This window comes from Centruroides sculpturatus, unplaced genomic scaffold (assembly GCF_000671375.1).
Source record: "Centruroides sculpturatus isolate CEXI.00-Female unplaced genomic scaffold, Cexi_2.0 scaffold103, whole genome shotgun sequence".
Lineage (NCBI taxonomy): Eukaryota > Metazoa > Arthropoda > Arachnida > Scorpiones > Buthidae > Centruroides > Centruroides sculpturatus.
Genome location: NW_019384303.1, coordinates 179308 through 198044, shown reverse-complemented (window position 1 = coordinate 198044; position 18737 = coordinate 179308). Strand labels below are relative to the sequence as shown.

Sequence of the window (18737 nt, the reverse complement as noted above, 5' to 3'; positions counted from 1 at the left end):
CAATTCATTTTTCTTTTGTATTTTGCAACCAGGTTCCTTGCTAAGATTTCCTGATATGCAGCAGCCCTTTTGTTTGCTTCCTGTAGGGCTGATATATTCTAGGAGAAACCTCTTAACATATAGGCGTTAAATTAGAAAAGAGCGTTACTGAAGAGGACTGATATATTCTGCCCGAATAGAACATTTTCCTCCTTAATTAGTTTATTGAGCTTGGAATACATGCACCTTCTTGTTGTTCTAATTGCTTTTCTCAAACATAGATATCTTAGCTTTGGCAATAGGAACTCACATCTTTTTGGGAGATGTATACGGTATATGATCATGGGGAAGACTCTTTTTCTCTGGCATTCTAATAGGAAATCCAATTTTGCTCTAGCCCTAGTTAGGGTTAGCACCAGTTTTTTGTATGTGTTAGCTGGCATAGCTTTGTAAATCACAAAGCTGGCTGGACTGGGACCAAAGATGGCAACGTGCTTTCCTACGCTTGGCACTACATATGTGAAGAACAAGAAAACGATGACAATACGTAACATGCGCATAAGTTTGAATATATTTTAAAACTAAACGTTCGTTCTAAGAGTGGAATCTGATTGTTCTTTTAACCTGAAGCAGATCTTGACTGAGGCCGAAAACGTTTGTTTTTACGAACAAATGGATGCCGCTACTCTAAAACCAACATTACAAAGGAAAAAGTGCACTTCAGAATTTTTTTTATTATTAGGTGAAACATTAGTTCTTATATTCATGACTGGAGATGGTATTCTTCAACCTTCTATAATCTGTTCAGTATATTTTGCAGCATTTCTTGCATTTGGTTAAGCAGTACTGGACAATAAAGGTTAAGTGAGTACGAGATTGTTCATAGTATATATTCATTTCTTTCTCATTATTTCAGAATTTTTAAATTAATTACTTTAAATTTGTTGTAAAAGCAAAGTTATTTAAAAATGAACAATTCTAAATATAAAATTATTTACTCATCAATCTGAATGTGCTAACTGATTTTAAAATAAACTGCCAAATTTAAAAAATATACTAGAATTTCTGCAGTCAGAAAATCACAAAATGAACTGTATCAAAGCCAAATTCATTCTTCTATTAAGACTAATTATATCCAAAAATTCTAGAGATTATATATAAGAAGCATTGCTACCTTCATTGTAAAGAATCAAATACTTGTATATGATTCTTAAGTAAGTGTTCTATGACAAAAAATTGTTACTTTCTATGTAAAGTTATGAGTATAATCAAACTTTGCTATTTTCTAATTTATGAAAGCTATCCTAAAAATTGTTTACTTAATGCAATTGATTCTTAATTATATGAAAATATCATAAAATGAATCAAACTAACACTTTATAGAAACATTTCTGAAATACAACTATAGACCATTTTCTATTTTCTTACGAACATGCAACATTTTTCTACTAGATATTTTGGAAATGTGAAAAAGTTTCTCATTTAATATAAAAATAATTTAATATAACTAAAAAAGTCATCAATAAAAAAAACTTGCTTAAGAAAATAATTATTACAGTAATACCTTGACTTATGCTACCCCGACTTACGCAATTTTCAAATCTCGTTAGGAGTATTAAGTACTGGGGTTGGATGTCACGCCAACAGTTATTTCAATCAAAACTTCTTCCAAAACTTCAGACTATGAGGCATTAAATATTCAAATCTCGTCGTCGATTCGTCTTTTGTTTGAGTGCCACGCAACTCATGATTACTCACTCCCCCCACACTATTGTTCAGCTTACANATAATTTAATATAACAACTAACAGTAAAAAAATTTTATGGAATAATTTATATGTCAAATTATATATGGCAATTTGCGTGTGTGAGTAAACCTACTAGATGAAATGCAAATATTAACAAAGTTTGCAATGAAGTTTTATGAAGCAGAATTGCAATTTGCTTTACAACAGCAGTTTCTGATTAATAATTTGTTGATGAATCAAACAAATCAGAACTTCTAGAAGAATCCATAAACTATATCAAAGAAGACTGGACTGATCTCATTACAGCAATGAGTGATAAAATGTGTCATTCAAAAATTTTGTCAACATTGACAATGATCTAGCTGTCTAAAGACTTATCTGAAAACGATTTCATTGTTGAAGTAGAGCTAAGTATAAGAAACAAGCAATGAAGATGCGGAATAAACAAATCCTGTCAAGGACAAATATCTTGCCACTCTTACAATTATAGAAGCCAAAACAGCTCTTAGTTTTTAGAGGCTTTCTAGAAACTACATCATTCACAAAAAGAAAAAATGCTTTAAAGACAATTGACTACATCAAAAATATTGTTAAGCAATAAGCAAGTTGTTGACAACAATCATGTAAGTGTAATATATAACATAACTTTTTTCTCTAATACTTTGCCATTTTGTATATATATATATATTGGAGACTCCCCCGAGGGAGGATGAGATGGGCTTTTATTGATTTGGCTTGGAAAAAATGTCATGTGATAGACTGTTATAAGAGCTAAAGGTCACTTTNATTGTGATATTTACAATTTCACTAAAATAATGATAGTTTCCATAAAATTTCAAGTAAAAAATTTTTCTCTGTCCCTTCAACTTTGAGTTATTGAGTCTAGTGTACTACATATATTAAAAATACATTTTTTTTTAATTCCATTTTTAATGCCACTTCTTTCAATATCCAGTATATCTTTGGAAACTTATACTGAAGAATTTTGATAGAAACTACTTAAATGTACTGTACATCAAACTGTTTAAAGTTTATATAAATCATAAATATCCATTGCTACATTTAATTTATAAAACTATTTTTTACAGTAATTAAATCTTATAAATATAAACATTTAAATTAAGTAATAAAATTGAATTAAAATATCATAAAAATACTCATTTATACCTGTTTGATTTGAGGGTGGCACACCAATTATTATAGTTCCTGTCCTGAAATATCACAAAAATTTTTTTATTATATAAAATTACAAATTAATTGCACATTTAAAACCATACATCTTCATAAATAATTAATAATAATAATAATAATCACTGTTATTAACAAACACAGTAAGATCAGTCATGTAATAGACATCTCTGTTCCAAACACTCATAACATGAAAAATGCCCACACTGAAAAAATCAACAAGTACACTCGCTCAAGAAATAAGACAGATGGGGGAGGATGAATAAGGTATTTATTGTACCTGTTGTCATCTCTTCTACTGGTGTTATACCACATAACTACACAAAAGTCTAGAAATGTTAAACCATAATAAAAACATATACACAGCACTACAGAAAGCTGCAATATTAAACACATGTCACATTGTTAGGAAGTTTCTAGAGGTTGATACATATACTAACAACACAGCTTAATGTTACACTTGTTTGAATAGTTATGACTTAACTTTAATCTGGCATAGCACTTGGCACAGTATCAGCTGAGCATGAAATTCACAACATAATAATAATACCTATTAATACATGAAGCGTGCAATGCCATAATGTTGTAAATGCCAAAAAAGAAACTTTTCACGAGTGGTAAAAAACTTTTTCTAATGAATGAATTCATTTCAATTTTACAGTAAAATGGTAAAAAACTCACTGGGTTACAAATTCTCTGGAATATCAAAATGATGTAAAGATAAGCTGCAACATTTTGCACGCCAAAAGTCACATGACTTGAACTCTCTCACTTTAAATGTTATATTTTCACATAAATTCATCTTCAAAATACAGCCACTTACACTGCCAATATCGCCACAATCTTCTTTTGTGGCAGAAAACATTGCATTTAGAATTCAATTCTTCAATAAAACATATTTAGAAAAAAGTGGCATTTACAACGTTATGGCATTGCACACTTCACATATGTCCCTGTATTCAGTTATTCTTGTGGAGTTATACACTGAACACACACAGATTTCAAGCAACTCCTAAGAAAAACAAGAACACTTACTAAGCATAAACAATATTATCCAAAATCACCCATAAAAAGACAACTCTTCCTTGTAAAGTAGGTGGCTGTAGCCTATCTAATATAGTTAACCTGTACTACAAGCAAATTCTGACTCTGCAAGAGTTTTTCCACAAAACCATCAAGATATATGTAAATAAAGCTCATAATACATTACTACAAATTAATCTACTAAAAATCTTTTAACACATTCAGAGCAAAAGAAAATCTACAGTACAATCTAACATAAAACAATTACTGTACTATAAAAGATATAAAAATTTTCCTCCAGACAATATCTTATTATTAAATGTGTATTACAAGTATTATATGTGCAAATTCATATATGTATTAAACTATATACCAACAATGACTATTTGTATTTGTAGTTAAATTTTAATTTTAAAAAATATTGGCTATTTGATAGCTACTTTTGAGCTAGTGATATTTGTGTTGTGACATTTTGTAGTGGCACTTTAGGAAATGTTTATATTCTTTGTTAATGTGTGAATTGATGCTATTATCAAGTGTTGCCAGAAAAAAATAACTTATTGATCCTATTTTTAAGTTATAGAAGTAAAAATTAGATTACACCTTTTTATTTGAATTACACAATGAGTTTTACAGAATGTTGAGTTAATAAGAGTTAACTTTTCCAGACTCTACTGTACTTTACTACAAAAACATATTTTGGTAGTAAAATATTCACTTTTTTCATTTTAAAACATCTATTAATTTTCAATTTTTTTTAAATGTCTTCTTTACTCATGAAAACACAAATATTTGAAAACATATTTTAGTAAAATGATTATGATATTTACAGTTTAAATTGTATTATGTTTTCATAAAATATTGTGAGACTCAGCCATGTTTACTAAACTACAGCCTGACCTAAATCATTAACAATACTATTTTATCGATTAAGTATCAAATTTCACACCTGGGAGTTAATCACTCAGCAAGTTCTCAGTCGCAAAAGGACGCTTTCACATAACCTTCCGACCTATTATTGCAAAGTTGTCAAATGAATATAGCTAAAAACTGATTTTCGTGGCTGTTGTTGCTGTTCTTTCTGTGTGTTACCATCTTCACCCGATCCTTAGAAGGTTTTAGTTTCAACTCATCGCTCAGTGCATGTTCTTGGATTTACCTACAAACCATCGACTTACGAACATCTCAAGTGCCAACCCCTTGGATTATTTCATCAGAAACTCAACGAACTAAGTGCCTCTTATTGGAATTATTATCAACATCGCCGATTCAGAACTGAATAACCTCATAAAGACTTACCCAACCTCAAGGTAATTATCACCATGCAGCAATTGTAAACTCTCTCTCTCATTTGCATATTATACCACAAAAAGAACTTAATTAATCTTAAATGTAAAAGATGTATAGTTTATCAGTACCCATTAAACTTGTTACATTAATCGAGTCTCTGCATGAGTCATTTCCAGTACGCTGTCTCTCACTCTATCCGCCTGAACAACCACATCCACTCGCGTAACAACCACAACCCTGACGGAGGTTACACTGGTGTCAATCCTGACAAAGACTAAGACCCACTGGTCACAATATCATTAGTGTTTCATATATTTTCAAAACTTATTTTGATTTCAATTATTAAAATCATATAAATTGTAAAATTCTTGTTTACTAATATTTTATAATTAATTAAATAATTGATCAAAGTTAATATAAAATTTATAATTTTAAAAACTAAACTTTGAATGCATTATTTACTGGTATACTTACAATACTTAATAAAAGTATATCATCTGAGTTTTGAAATTATTGTTTACAAAGAATTCTGCAAATTTATTCCTTTTTTTTAAGAACATATTTATCCAAATCATAATATAAATGAATCATAGATTCTACTTATTATTTATAAGTTTACAGATTAAGAGAAATTTATCCATAAATTATAATTTGTATACTAAACTATTATTCATTCATTAAAAAATTCTCAAAGTACATTTGATGAGTGAATATTTATATAAAAATGAAAATCTGCTGAGGTTAGGTTACTGCATTTGTCTGTAAAACAATCTAAACAGTATACAGAGTATTAATGGTTTTTTGTACTAAATAATAGTAATATTGTATCATATTACATTTAATTTCATTAATTGTGACATACATCTAATAAATTATATATATATATATATATATCAATTAAGCACTACAAAACTTAAAAAATAAATTGAAAATGTATAACTAAATCTTTACTTTCAAAGCAATTACAAGATGTTTGTAATAAAAATTGTTCCTAAAGTGTATCATAAACAAGTACAGATATATTTTATCATTATGTTGTATTAAACTATGAGGTCTGGTAAATTCTAAAACTTTCATATTTTCCTCCCAGCAAGCACTACTAATGGAATGTGTATCATGCTTCTATGTAGTGGCAACTACATAGAAGCATGACACACATCTGTATTGTACAGTCGACCCTCCTATAACACTGCTGATTATTCCGTTTTATATGAATTTTCCATGTAGTACAAGTTGCTTAGATTTTACAAATATGTGAGCCGTTCACAGCCCAGCACACGTATTTGTAAAATCTAAGTGACTCGTACAATGTAGATTTCATATAAAATGGAATTATCAACATTGTTATAGGGCAGGGGTCGGCAACCTTTTGAGTCAGAAGAGCCAAAATTACAATTTACAAAATTTCAAAGTTTTTAAAGAGCCACAAAATTTTTTCTTGCCAACAATAAATAGTACTCGCATAAATAAAGTTTTTTGATAAAAAAAACTAATCTATTTATTCATAAGAAAAAATATCTATTTATTCATATATAAGTAGTGTTTTTCACAACAAATTAGATAATAGAAACATCCGACGACGGCGTCATTCGAGAGCTTCCGACGGACTGACAACAGTGACGACGCATGTCACGGGGGAGGGGTGCGGTGAAAAGCGAGTACAAGTGGCTGAGAGATAGAATCAGTGCCTAATCCTCGTTAATCGATTCAGAACGTTTTTCAAATGTTTTTTTTTTTTGATAAAATAAATAATATTTGCGTATGGAACTAAGAGCCGCAGCTTCACATCCAAAGAGCCGCATGTGGCTCGCGAGCCGCAGGTTGCCGACCCCTGTTATAGGGGGCCAACTGTACTCTGTGGCAGTATGCCATAGATTTTATATATTTCATTTTTGTATATATTTTTATTTCTTCTTGATTTCTTCCCTGTCTCTTTGTTCCTTTGTTCTTCTTAGTTCTGGAATGTTCCTACCCAACTCTTTTCCATCAGGTGTGGATGACTAACCAATCAGACAATGAACAGTAAAAAGCCCTGAAGGCAAAACTGGGACTATGAGAAACACTTTTTGGCCAGACATCCAGGGAGAAGGAGGTGAAGTGGGAGAGCTCCAAGTTGTTAGAGGCATCAGCTACAGCCACAAAAGAAATCACAGGGTAGAAGTCTCAACTGGAGACTGAAGAAAAATCAAAAGTGAGAAAATTCTTAAGAATATCCCAATAGAATAAGGAAGACCCAGCACCCTGTTTCGTAAGGACGTTGAAACTGAAATTTTGTCACTGAACCCCAAGATATGTCTAGAATTGAGTACCCTCTTTCCTATAAACTTCTCTTTCATTTACCTACACCCTATCTTTCTAATTACTTTATTTTAGTTTTAAGTAGGTTAAGGCGCTAGGATTAAGAAACTTCGGGTTATGATTGGTATTATTTGGATATATTGTAATTATCATGCTTATGTCTTCTTGTGGTTATTCAATCAATTGTGGATCTAAAATTTTAAGCCATAAAGAAAAGAATTTGTAAATATCCTCCAAAATCTGGGAGTTGGAACCTGTAAAAACTGTGTTCAGACATGAAATAAAGGTATTTTCTTTGTGTATTTTATCTTTGTGTAATTGCATTTCACACTGAACATCACAATTGGTAAGTATTATAGCACAAACTGCAATGCAATTGCAACTATTGCTTTAGTCATTGTGCTATGCCTGTTTGTATCAACCAGTGTTATGCATATTCTTGACTTTTATTGTGTTTAAAATGAGCCATTTTTACAAACAGCAAATTTATGTGAAATTTTGTGTTAAATTGGGAAAATCCTTTAGAGACATTTGAAATGTTAAAAACAGCTTTTGAAAATGAAGCTTTAAACTGGCTTGCCATGACTGAAAAAAGCAAGAGAAGGGTGACCAAACATTAAAGTCATGCTGACAGTTTTTTCAATTCTGAAAGAATTGTTCACCAGAATTCTTCCATGAGGCAGGGCAGTGACAAAGGAATATTACCTTAAAGTAATGAAATGTATTTGTGAGCCTATCAGAAGAAAAAGGCTCAATGCTTGGAGGTCAAACTGGTGGATGTTCCATGCTGACAATGTGTCTGTGCATACATTGCTTGGGGTTTTTGACAAAACAAGACAACAGTCATTCCACAATATCCTTACTTGCCAGATCTAGCATCAGTGGACTTGCTTTTATTCCCCAAATTAAAACAGAACTTGAAAGATCAACATTTTGAGTCAATGACTTGATAAAGGAAAATTTGCTAGCAGAACTACACAGTATCCCAAATGAAGCATTACTGAAATGTTTTGAAAGATGGAAGAAATCTTGGGAGAGCTGTGTTTAAAGTGAAGTTGTTTTGAAGGTGACAAAACCAGATAGCTTTTAAAGAAAACAAATATTTTTTAAATAAAAAGATTTTTTATTTAAAATATTCAGGAATTTACTAGACATACCTTGTAATTTCAATGAATCATATACCAATATTAATTTTATTCATAAGTTTTTATTATTATTTTCCAAATAATTTTTTATACTGACCTTCCCTTACTAGCTGATAAAGTAAATCGATTACTATATCCATTTTCCCTAATTTGACAAACAACACTTTCAACTTTTTCTTCTAAACATTGGCATCTTGAATTAACATTCTCTACTTTTCTTTCTATATTCTCCAGTCTTTGGATAATTGCTTGTTGAATAGGAGCCAGAATTTTCTGTAAAATTAAATCATATATTTCATAAAAATAACAGTTATAAATGTATACATATAATGATATATTTTTTATACAAATTCACATAAAACCTATTAATCCTTATAGTGAATTAGATGCACATCCAACTGAAAAGTTATCTTTATAAAGAAACAAGTTATACTAAATGTTAACTAGAATGAAAAGTTCGTAAAACTTGCAAACATTTTTGCTTGATCTTTTTCTGTATACTATAAAATAAAACAAAACTCAGTAGAATAAATTTAAAATATTTTTGAAAAATCCCATGAAATTAATTCTGATTTGTGTTAAACAATTATTTACAGTCTTAAGGGTATTACAAATAACTAGTACCAATTTTTGATAAACTCTTGTATAAGTCAATAAAGAATGAAAACAAGTACCTAGGTACCGTTACAATTATCACACTGATTTATGATGTTAAGATAAATACCAACTAGTCAATATTACACTGAACTCATTGTATGCAATGTCAAACTAAATTTGTACATTCACTATACACAATCCCTATAGTGGCACTAGCAGAACTGCGATGTTTACTATTGATATTGCCTTTGTCACACCAGTGTACACTTGTAATTCATAGACAATGTAACCATAGTGATGTCTGTAGAGTTATAATGTACATTGTTGTACTAAGCACATTGCTGTAATCAGCAACAGAGGACTTGTTTATATAACTAACTGATGTTGGCACCGATGGAATTGTATGCTATATTATCAATGTTGCCACAGCAGCACCTACAGAGTGCAAAGAATTAAGATATAAAAATATTCCTGTTTTATTGTCAAATGTCCTTATTGTAGAATGTCTACCTACAGCAATAATTAAACAAAATGGTCTATTTTATAGTTGTTATATTATTAATTAAAAGCAATATTTATTTTTAAATCAAATTTTTATGATTTCACAATACATTTTTGTTGCATTATCGTTGTATCAAATATTTCTTATGATAAAAAAAAAATATCTTTTAGAATACATTATCAGAATAAAATAGTGTGTAACAATTCATAAAAAGTATGAATTAGTCATGGAATTATTCATGTAAAACACTTCTTTTGAAAGTATTTAGTATATTAAATCCAACAGAAATTCAGCCAAAGTCCTGATAAAATAATAAACACGAACTTATCACTTTTATACTGCAGTGCCATAACTTTGTATTTAAGATATTTATGTTATATTTCTTAATAAATAGTATTATTTCAAATTTAAAAATTAGTTTTAGATGAAAAAATTTTATCAACTAAATAGTACAGTATTTAAATTTTATATTTCTTCATAATATATATTAGTAGACAGTGGAAAGCTGAGTGGTTAAGATGACAGCCTACTGCTCTGTGGTGACAAAAATCAAATCTAGAAGAGTCAAAAAACCCCAGGAATTTTTTGGGGTGTGTCTGTCCTGAATATGTTGAGCCTTTGCACTGTGATATATGAGGTACGAGGATTTTAAAAATGGTCTTTTCAACTATCTTGGAGCAATTTTTATAAACATTTATAAATTTTGATATATAAATTCATTTTTTGAATATCAGAAATTAAAAATATAAAAACTTAAAATAAATGAGATCATAATTTCTACTACTTTTGTTTACATGTTCAAAAAATATTGGAAAGTAGCACAGATAAAACATCCAAACAAAAATACCTACTGACCAGTGACAAAGTACATAACCCTTCATATTTCCAAATGGTAGCTTTCTCAAAATCACCTAATGAAACTTGGATTAGTTGCTTGATGCAGCAACTGAAAGTCTTGTGTGTGAAAAGCTCCAGGCTAAGAGTGACCAAAATTTGTGGCAGAGAACACTGATACCCAGCTATAAATGCATGCTATTAATGCCTATCTAAAAGTATATCTTCAAAATACATAGATTTCAATGAAATGATGAGTGGATTCAACTGAGTAGTGCCATTCAGTGGTGCAACAATCACCCATCTGAAATGTTCATAACCCAAAGTATTTTCAGATCATTAGAGGGAGAAATTATTGGAAAAAAGATTCATAATACTGAATTGATTTTTAACTTTCTAATTTATATTGCTACATTCTAACATCTCAGACAGATGCTTCAATGTCACTCTCTCTGTAAACAATTCTTTAATTTAAAAATTAATTTTAAAAAAATTGTTTTATCTATATCTGATAATCTGTTTTAATATTTATTTTCATAAAATTTTTAGTTAACTGCCATATTTGTTTACAGTTTTTACCTTTCATATCCAATTATAATAAAATGTATTGTAATCTCATACACTCTAAATCAGGGGTGTCAAACTCAAACTCTAAGTGCCAATTTTTTGTCTCTAGTATGACAGCGAGCCAGATTAAAAATAAAATGCAAATGTAATACTAAGTATAAATAAGAAGTATATAAAGAATGATTTTATTAAAGAAAAAAATTATAATTTTTTTAAGCAGAGATGTATTAAACCAAAATATTATTTTGAGGATCCAGAAACTTGACTTCTTCTACACTTTGTTATCTCCTCAATCTCATCTGTATGGTATTTAGTCTTGAACGGTATTTAGATTTATTAATCTTCATTGTTGAAAACAACTGTTCACACACACATGAACTTCCAAATATGCATATAATGCAGGCAGTGTGGTTCCTTAAGTTGGGCTAGCTATTTTGATTTTTGAAGTACTTTGTATAAAATGCCAAAATGTCAACTTCATTGAACTTGTTTTTTAATTAATAAAGTACTTTAAGATACTTTTTAGAAAGTATTTTTTTATTTATAAAATGCATGCTTAAATTGAAATCAAAAGCATTGAAAAATAAATTTTATTAAAATTAATTTTTCAATGTTTTTGATTTCAATTTTTGACTGATTTTATGGTAGATTCTAAAGAAATACAGTAGACCCCCTATAACATGGTAGATACATTCCGGTTTTTATGAAATCCATTTTCTTTGCTGAACTTTGGAGATATCATTAATATAAATATAATTTTTATGGCCGTTAAATAATAATGGTTTTTAGTAGGTCCGCTGCTTGTTTAAACTCAACAGTTTGTGCAATATCCGCTATTGGTCTAGATTTGACCAATCCTGTCGCGACATGAGTCAGCAATAACATTTTACCATATCATATGAGTCTCTTTTAGTGTGTTTATACAAATACGATTGCAATTTTTCCGCCGTTATATACAAATCTGTATCGTATGAACCTGTTTTATAGGGGTCTACTGTATATGCACTAGAAGAGGACAGTAGTCCAAAAAGTTTGGATAATGCTGATTTAACTGATTTATTCATCTCCAAATAGGTACAAGGAATTTTCATTTCTAATATTAGCTAGTGTTGGCTGCATATACTTCTTACATATTCACATTTTTCTGTATACATTGTTTTCTCCTTTCACATCTTCTAAAATTCTCACTTCTCTCCACTTCACATTAATGCATATTCTATTGCTGTCATCATATTCCATTTCTTGTAATCCTCTCTAAGTTCATTTGACCTTGTCCTCGTTTTTATTGCAACTATGTAACATCTTTTTCTCAATTTTTGTCTATTGGCACTATATAAAATTTCATTTTATCTTCTATTGTTCTCCTCTCTTTCTCTTCTTCAACGTATCAAATAAGGAGGTGTTTCTTTTGTAAACAATTCTTTTAATTATCACAATTTCTAACTTTCTAGGAATGATTTATAAGCCCACTTGAAAATGAATTGTATGAGACTGATTAAATTAACCAAAATGTGCAATATAAAATATTTTATTACAAATAAATATGAAAGTTAAAGGTTATAAAAATACAACAGTTAAATTTAAAAAATAAAAATGAACACAACTATAACATCGTGTGACTTTCTCATATTGTGATAGAATTGAGATGGAGTCAGAAGGAAAAAAGTGATCCCTGAGGCATAGAAGAGACAATCCTTATACCTGATGGATGTGGACAGGTAAACTTTGCACTTGCCACCTCAAAAGCAGTTTTCTTGTAATTGCCGGCCATGGGAGAGAGAATCCTTGCACTTAACAACACAAAAATGCAATCCAAGAACAAAGCAATTGCCATTGATTGCTCTGTTCTTGTTTTTGTTCATTTTTCATGCTTATTTTTCATTAAACATGCAGAATGCTGATTTTATTTTTGACCACTAGGCCCAAATTCTGTTACATATGCTCAGTCATTTCAGAGAGCACGGACATTATCTCTTTAGGCCTAATATTCCTGTATATTGAAAATAAAGTCATGAACTCCTATTATTTACATTTAAATGAACTCTCATTACATTTTTGGATTCCTCCTCACAATTAATGGAAAATGGCAAAGTTTTATCAAAATCAGCCCATTATTTTTTAAGATTGAACTCAATTCTATAAGACCATAGAATGCTAGCTAGCAACTGTGGAACATCATGCAACAAAGTCACATGATTCATGCAATATTACTTTGTTGCATGCTACAACCTTATATCTCGAAAACAAAGGCACAGACTCCCATTTTTTTTTATTACATTTTTGGATTTCTCATTGCAATTAATGGAAAACGGCAAAGTTTTATCAAAATCAATCAAATAGATTTTGAGAATGAACACAATTCTGTAAGCCACATAGAAAAGGCTTCACTAATGCTACTCCTCAAACATTAAAACTTAAATACAAATTTTAAAAAATTTCCATCATATGCTCTGTCCAGCAGAACATTGTCTAACATTGAAACATCTGTTTGAGAAGCTGCTATTAGATTGGAGCAATATAAATTTGAAAGTCTGTATTTGAATTCAGTGTTACATACCTTTCTTCAATGATTTCTATCTCTGATGATTGGCTGAAAGACCAAAATTCTTGAGATTAAGGATTGTAGTCTAAATGTCTCCAATAAAATAGAAAATTATAGCCTTTAAAGTTTGTTTTAGTATTAGTTTTAATATTTAATAGTAGATATTCTGTTTAGAATTATGCATTAAGATTTTATTTTGTACAGACAATTTAATTGTAAAAATGATTTACAAAAAATGATGTCTCCATTAAATTAGGTATTATATTTAATATATTTAGTTGATATTATGTAAACACCATTATTAATAAAAATGTAAATGGAATTCTAAATAAGTATTGTACTTTTAATATTTCATAACAGAAAATATTGTATTAACAACAAAATTTATATACAAATAATTTAATGGCACTTACCTTTAATGCTTCATTGGTTAAGCAGTTTTCTGTAGATATTTTTTTACGTTTTGGATTATGCTCTATATCTGACAATTCATTGTTACATATTGCTACATTTGAACTTAAATTATTAGAAAATGTAAGAAATGAATTATTGTCAGCATCTTCTATATCTTCATTTTTCAGTCTTGTTACCAAATATTCATTGTTTATTGCAAGAACTTTTACAGGATGGTTTAAATCAGGCATATTTTCAGAAGTTAAAACTCCAACTCCTTGATTCATTACTAACACACTTGTAGTTATAGGCATATTTGATATTCTAATATTGTCTGAACCTGTAAAATAAAAAATATATATACACTCCACAAATTCACTTATCCATAGTTATAAAAGTGTAACTGATTTCACACTAAATTATCTGATTTGTATAGGGACAGCTATGAGCATAAGTAAAAAAATTCTGTAAAGCATCATGCTGCATGATATTTCTCAGAAATGTGTCCACCAAACAGAACTGCAACCTTGTTTTTGTATTTTCAACAATTGGCAGCAAAGCAATTTAATGCTTAAAGCACTAACATTTTCAAATTTAACAAGTGATAAACTAAAAATGTTTTGTAATATCCTTAATAGATAAAATTCGTGTTCTTGACTTGTTTTATTCTGAAAGTATGGCAGCAACCATGATATATTTTAAATTAAATATAATTTTATATTTAAATTTAATCATTTAAATAATGTTAGTTCATTATTGTAATTTTCATATTTTATTCAAATTATTAATTTGTCACTACAAACAATTTATATATAATGAAAAATTCAAACAAAAACAAAAAATATTTTTAATAAATATATAACTATTTTTTCAACTTTTCAGTTCATCTTCAGCTACATTGACACTATGAAGATAAACTGAAAGATACATAAATGCTTTATATTTATTAAAAATATATTTTTACTGTTGTTTAGCTATAAAAATCTTTAAATTTTATATTAAACACAGTCATTAAATTCAAATATCAAAGACAGTATGCAAAAAGAAACCTCAAAAACTATATAGTAAGACCCCGCTTAACGCGAGGGATGCATTCCTAGACAACAAAGTGCTAAGCAAAACAAGGTCATTTTAACATAGAGTAAATAGGAATAGGGGAACATGCAACCAAAAATAAACATTTTACTTTAATTTTAAATTATTTTTATATTAATTCGTATAATAATATATGTTAAATAACACAAACATATGCACACAGAAATGTAAAGTTCATTTTTTGTGATGAAGGTCCTGGCTCTTCTGAAATTCTTGTTTTTTTTGCAATAAAGTCATGAAGTTTCATTTGTCGCTTTTTTCTTTCCTTAAACAAAAGTCAGTAGCAGAAGATCGCATTCAAAACACCTCGTTTTGCTTTTGCACTCCTTTCAAAATCTGGGTCATTTGCTACAATTTGATCAACAATTTCAGTTATCTTACCAAACTTTTACCAAGGAAATCTGTAGAGAAATTTTTGGGTTCTTTGTTTTCAGAATTATATTTTCCTATTACACGTGAATTCCATGTTCTGCCCGTTCTTAAAGGTTGTCATTGGTAAGGCTCTCACCAGAAACTTGCTGTAACTTCTCAATATCCTATTCTACATCTCCTAGTCCTGCTATATCGATTAGGTTGAGTTTGGTCAACCTAATGATACAGCGATAGGCTCTTCTCGTTGAGAATTCTTGGATACCTTCAGCCAAAACTTCTTCCACACTTTGTTTGTGCATTTATCAGTTAATTCTTGCCAAGTGAAGTCAATATTTCCTATGGCATCCACGATGTTATATTTTTCCATAATTGCACCAAACAAACATAGATTTAATGATCAATATGCTGACGATCACGCCAAAATACTATATTGTAAAAAGAGAGGCACTGAGGTCGGCGTTATGTGTGCGTTTTTCTTTAATCGCTAGTACTTTCGACGAACATATAGTCGTCGTCATCAGGCGAATTACCGAAAGAATTAAACGGAAATAATCCGATTTGGAATGGAACGCTTTAAATTTAAGATGAAACTTTAGTCAAAGTCGTTAGGAACACGATAGAAATATTCAAAAATGTTCGAAAAACGAACGAGCAGAAAGCTCCATGATGTGCGAATACGCGCTTGCGCAGATCTAAACACACACTATACACATTCTGGAGAATGCTAATTATTACTTAATTGCTTGTATAGTGTGACCCATACACTGGGTAGCTCGAGAGTTGGAATGTTGCACGTGTCCAAGGTAGTAGTAATAAGAGACTCCCATATGAAAACGATTTTCCGATCCTTACAGCTCTTGAGCATAACCGCTTGGGACCATAGCGGGTTGTAACCCTGCTCAAGTACTTTTCTTGCGAGCTCAGTGGTGTGTCTACCCCTCGCAACATCGTTTTGGTGCTCTTCTAGTCGGCTGGCAAGCATTCTAGTAGTGGCCCCAACATATCTTGCGCTTACTCCCATTGTAAGGTTTTCCAGAGGGAAACCTTACAATGGGAGATTCTACAACAGGGACCTAAGTATATCCCACCGACCAACACCAACTTTTCCCAATTGATCCCAGCCACGTTAGCAGCACTCAACTTTTGCCAGAAGGACACTGCATGTTCACAAATGGAATTATCTATAATTACGAAGCTTGCCACGGCAAAACAAAGATCCGGCAAGCCCAAGGGCTTTGTGGACCTTCGAACAGTAGAACACTTCCTTGCCAGAACAAGCTTGAGACTTCTAGTCTCTGACAAGGACCGGAGGTTTGTGCTGTGCAGAGAGAATGACTTTCTCATCAGGGCCAATGAATTTTTAACACAGTCGCATTCCTCGGAAATGAGTGAGGACCCTACTCCAACAGTATTAAGAAAGGCAAGAAGAATCATCGCCTTACCAGGTGTTTCCTCAACCCTAACTGGGTCGCTCGATCCCCCCTCTAATGTTGCATGTCCTAGGTTGTTCTTTCAACCAAAAACCCATAAGACAAACTGGCCGTTACGTCCGCTAGTAAACAAACGGTCTCATCCAACTATTATTTAGAAAAAGCGCTTGCTAAATTCCTTCGCGCATTAGTTCCAAATTCTCCATATGTTACTCCCTCTTCTGTAATTGCTAAATCCACCATCACTTCAAGTATTGGTACACTACGGCCAGACGCCTACACCTTTTACAAGCTGGATGTAGTATCTTTATATCCCTCAGTGCCAACATTTGAGGCAGTAATGCTGGCTAATTCTCTACTTCTAAGAAAGGGCTTTAACATCCAACAGGTGCTTGATTTACGAGATGCGCTCAACTTCGTCACCGAGTGTAATTACTTCCGTTTCAACCAGAAAATCTATTTACAAAAGCAAGGGGTTCCTATGGGCTCCCCTTTGTCTGCTATCCTAGCAGAACTTATTATGAGAGAGATCGAGCACAGAACGTTCAATTCCCCGCTTGCCATCCACTATCCGAGGCTGTATTTGCGTTACGTTGACAACATCCTCATAGCGTGGGAAGACACAGATGAGACATTCTTCATCTTTATGCAGCAACTGTCAAGCATATATCCTTCCATCAATTTCTCTTGGGAGAAAGAAAGCGATGCGGCAATAACGTTCTTAGACCTGCACATATGTAAATCTTCAGAAGGACTACAATTCTCGGTTCATCACAAGTCCAGCATAGCTCCACACATTATACCAGCAGAGGCCTTTCAGCCTTCTCGATATGTCAATGCTGCCATTGCCTCTCTCGTTAGAAGGGCTTACTTACTATCATCTTCGCAAGAGCTGGTAAACATGGAGTTAGACAACATAAGTTTGGGGGTACGCACTGCTGGCTTTTCACGTGCAAAATTTACGCACGTGCTCAATATGGTAAAGAAATCACTGTTTCCAAGTACCACATTATGCAGCAAAAGAGAATTTTCAATGGTACAAACATCGTTGCCATACCTGGGACCCCTCTCTATACGTATCTGCAGAATCTTTAAGCAGCACGGCCTTATACTACCACTAACCCCACTTCCAAACCTACGCAAACTCATTTGTAATGATAGGGACAAATTTTCCACGCTTGAGAAGTCGGGGGTCTATGCTGTACCTCTGGAAAACCTTACAACGGGAGTAAATGCAAGATATGTCGGGGCCACTACTAGAATGCTTGCCAGCCGACTAGAAGAGCACCAAAACGATGTTGCGAGGGGTAGACACACCACCGAGCTCGCAAGAAAAGTACTTGAGCAGGGTTACAACCCGCTATGGTCCCAAGCGGTTATGCTCAAGAGCTGTAAGGATCGAAAAATCGTATTTATATGGGAGTCTCTTCTTACTACCACCTTGGACACGTGCAACATTCCAACTCTCGAGCTGCCCAGTGTATGGGTCACACTATACAAGCAATTAAGTAAAAATTAGCATTCTCCAGAATGCGTACAGTGTGTGTCTAGATCTGCGCATGCGCGTATTCGCACATCATGGAGCTTTCTGCTCGTTCGTTTTTCGAACATTTTTGAATATTTCTATCGTGTTCCTAACGACTTTTACTAAAGTTTCATCTTAAATTTAAGCGTTCTATTCCAAATCGGATTATTTCCGTTTAATTCTTTCGATAATTCGCCTGATGACGACGGC

At 31.6% G+C, this 18737-nt stretch overlaps 1 protein-coding gene across 6 annotated transcripts in view; it reads right to left on the bottom strand.

The window, feature by feature from the left end:
- The window catches only part of LOC111617852 (protein BANP-like), a 56534-nt gene that overhangs the window by 13888 nt on the left and 23909 nt on the right, over positions 1 to 18737 (bottom strand). For all 6 annotated transcript variants that reach the window (XM_023359180.1, XM_023359213.1, XM_023359218.1 and 3 more), the window contains 3 exons: positions 14126 to 14445; positions 8768 to 8943; positions 2894 to 2937 (listed from right to left, as the gene is read on the bottom strand). In XM_023359180.1, the coding sequence (XP_023214948.1) occupies positions 2894 to 2937; positions 8768 to 8943; positions 14126 to 14445 (540 nt within the window). The remainder of the gene's footprint in view (positions 1 to 2893; positions 2938 to 8767; positions 8944 to 14125; positions 14446 to 18737) is intronic.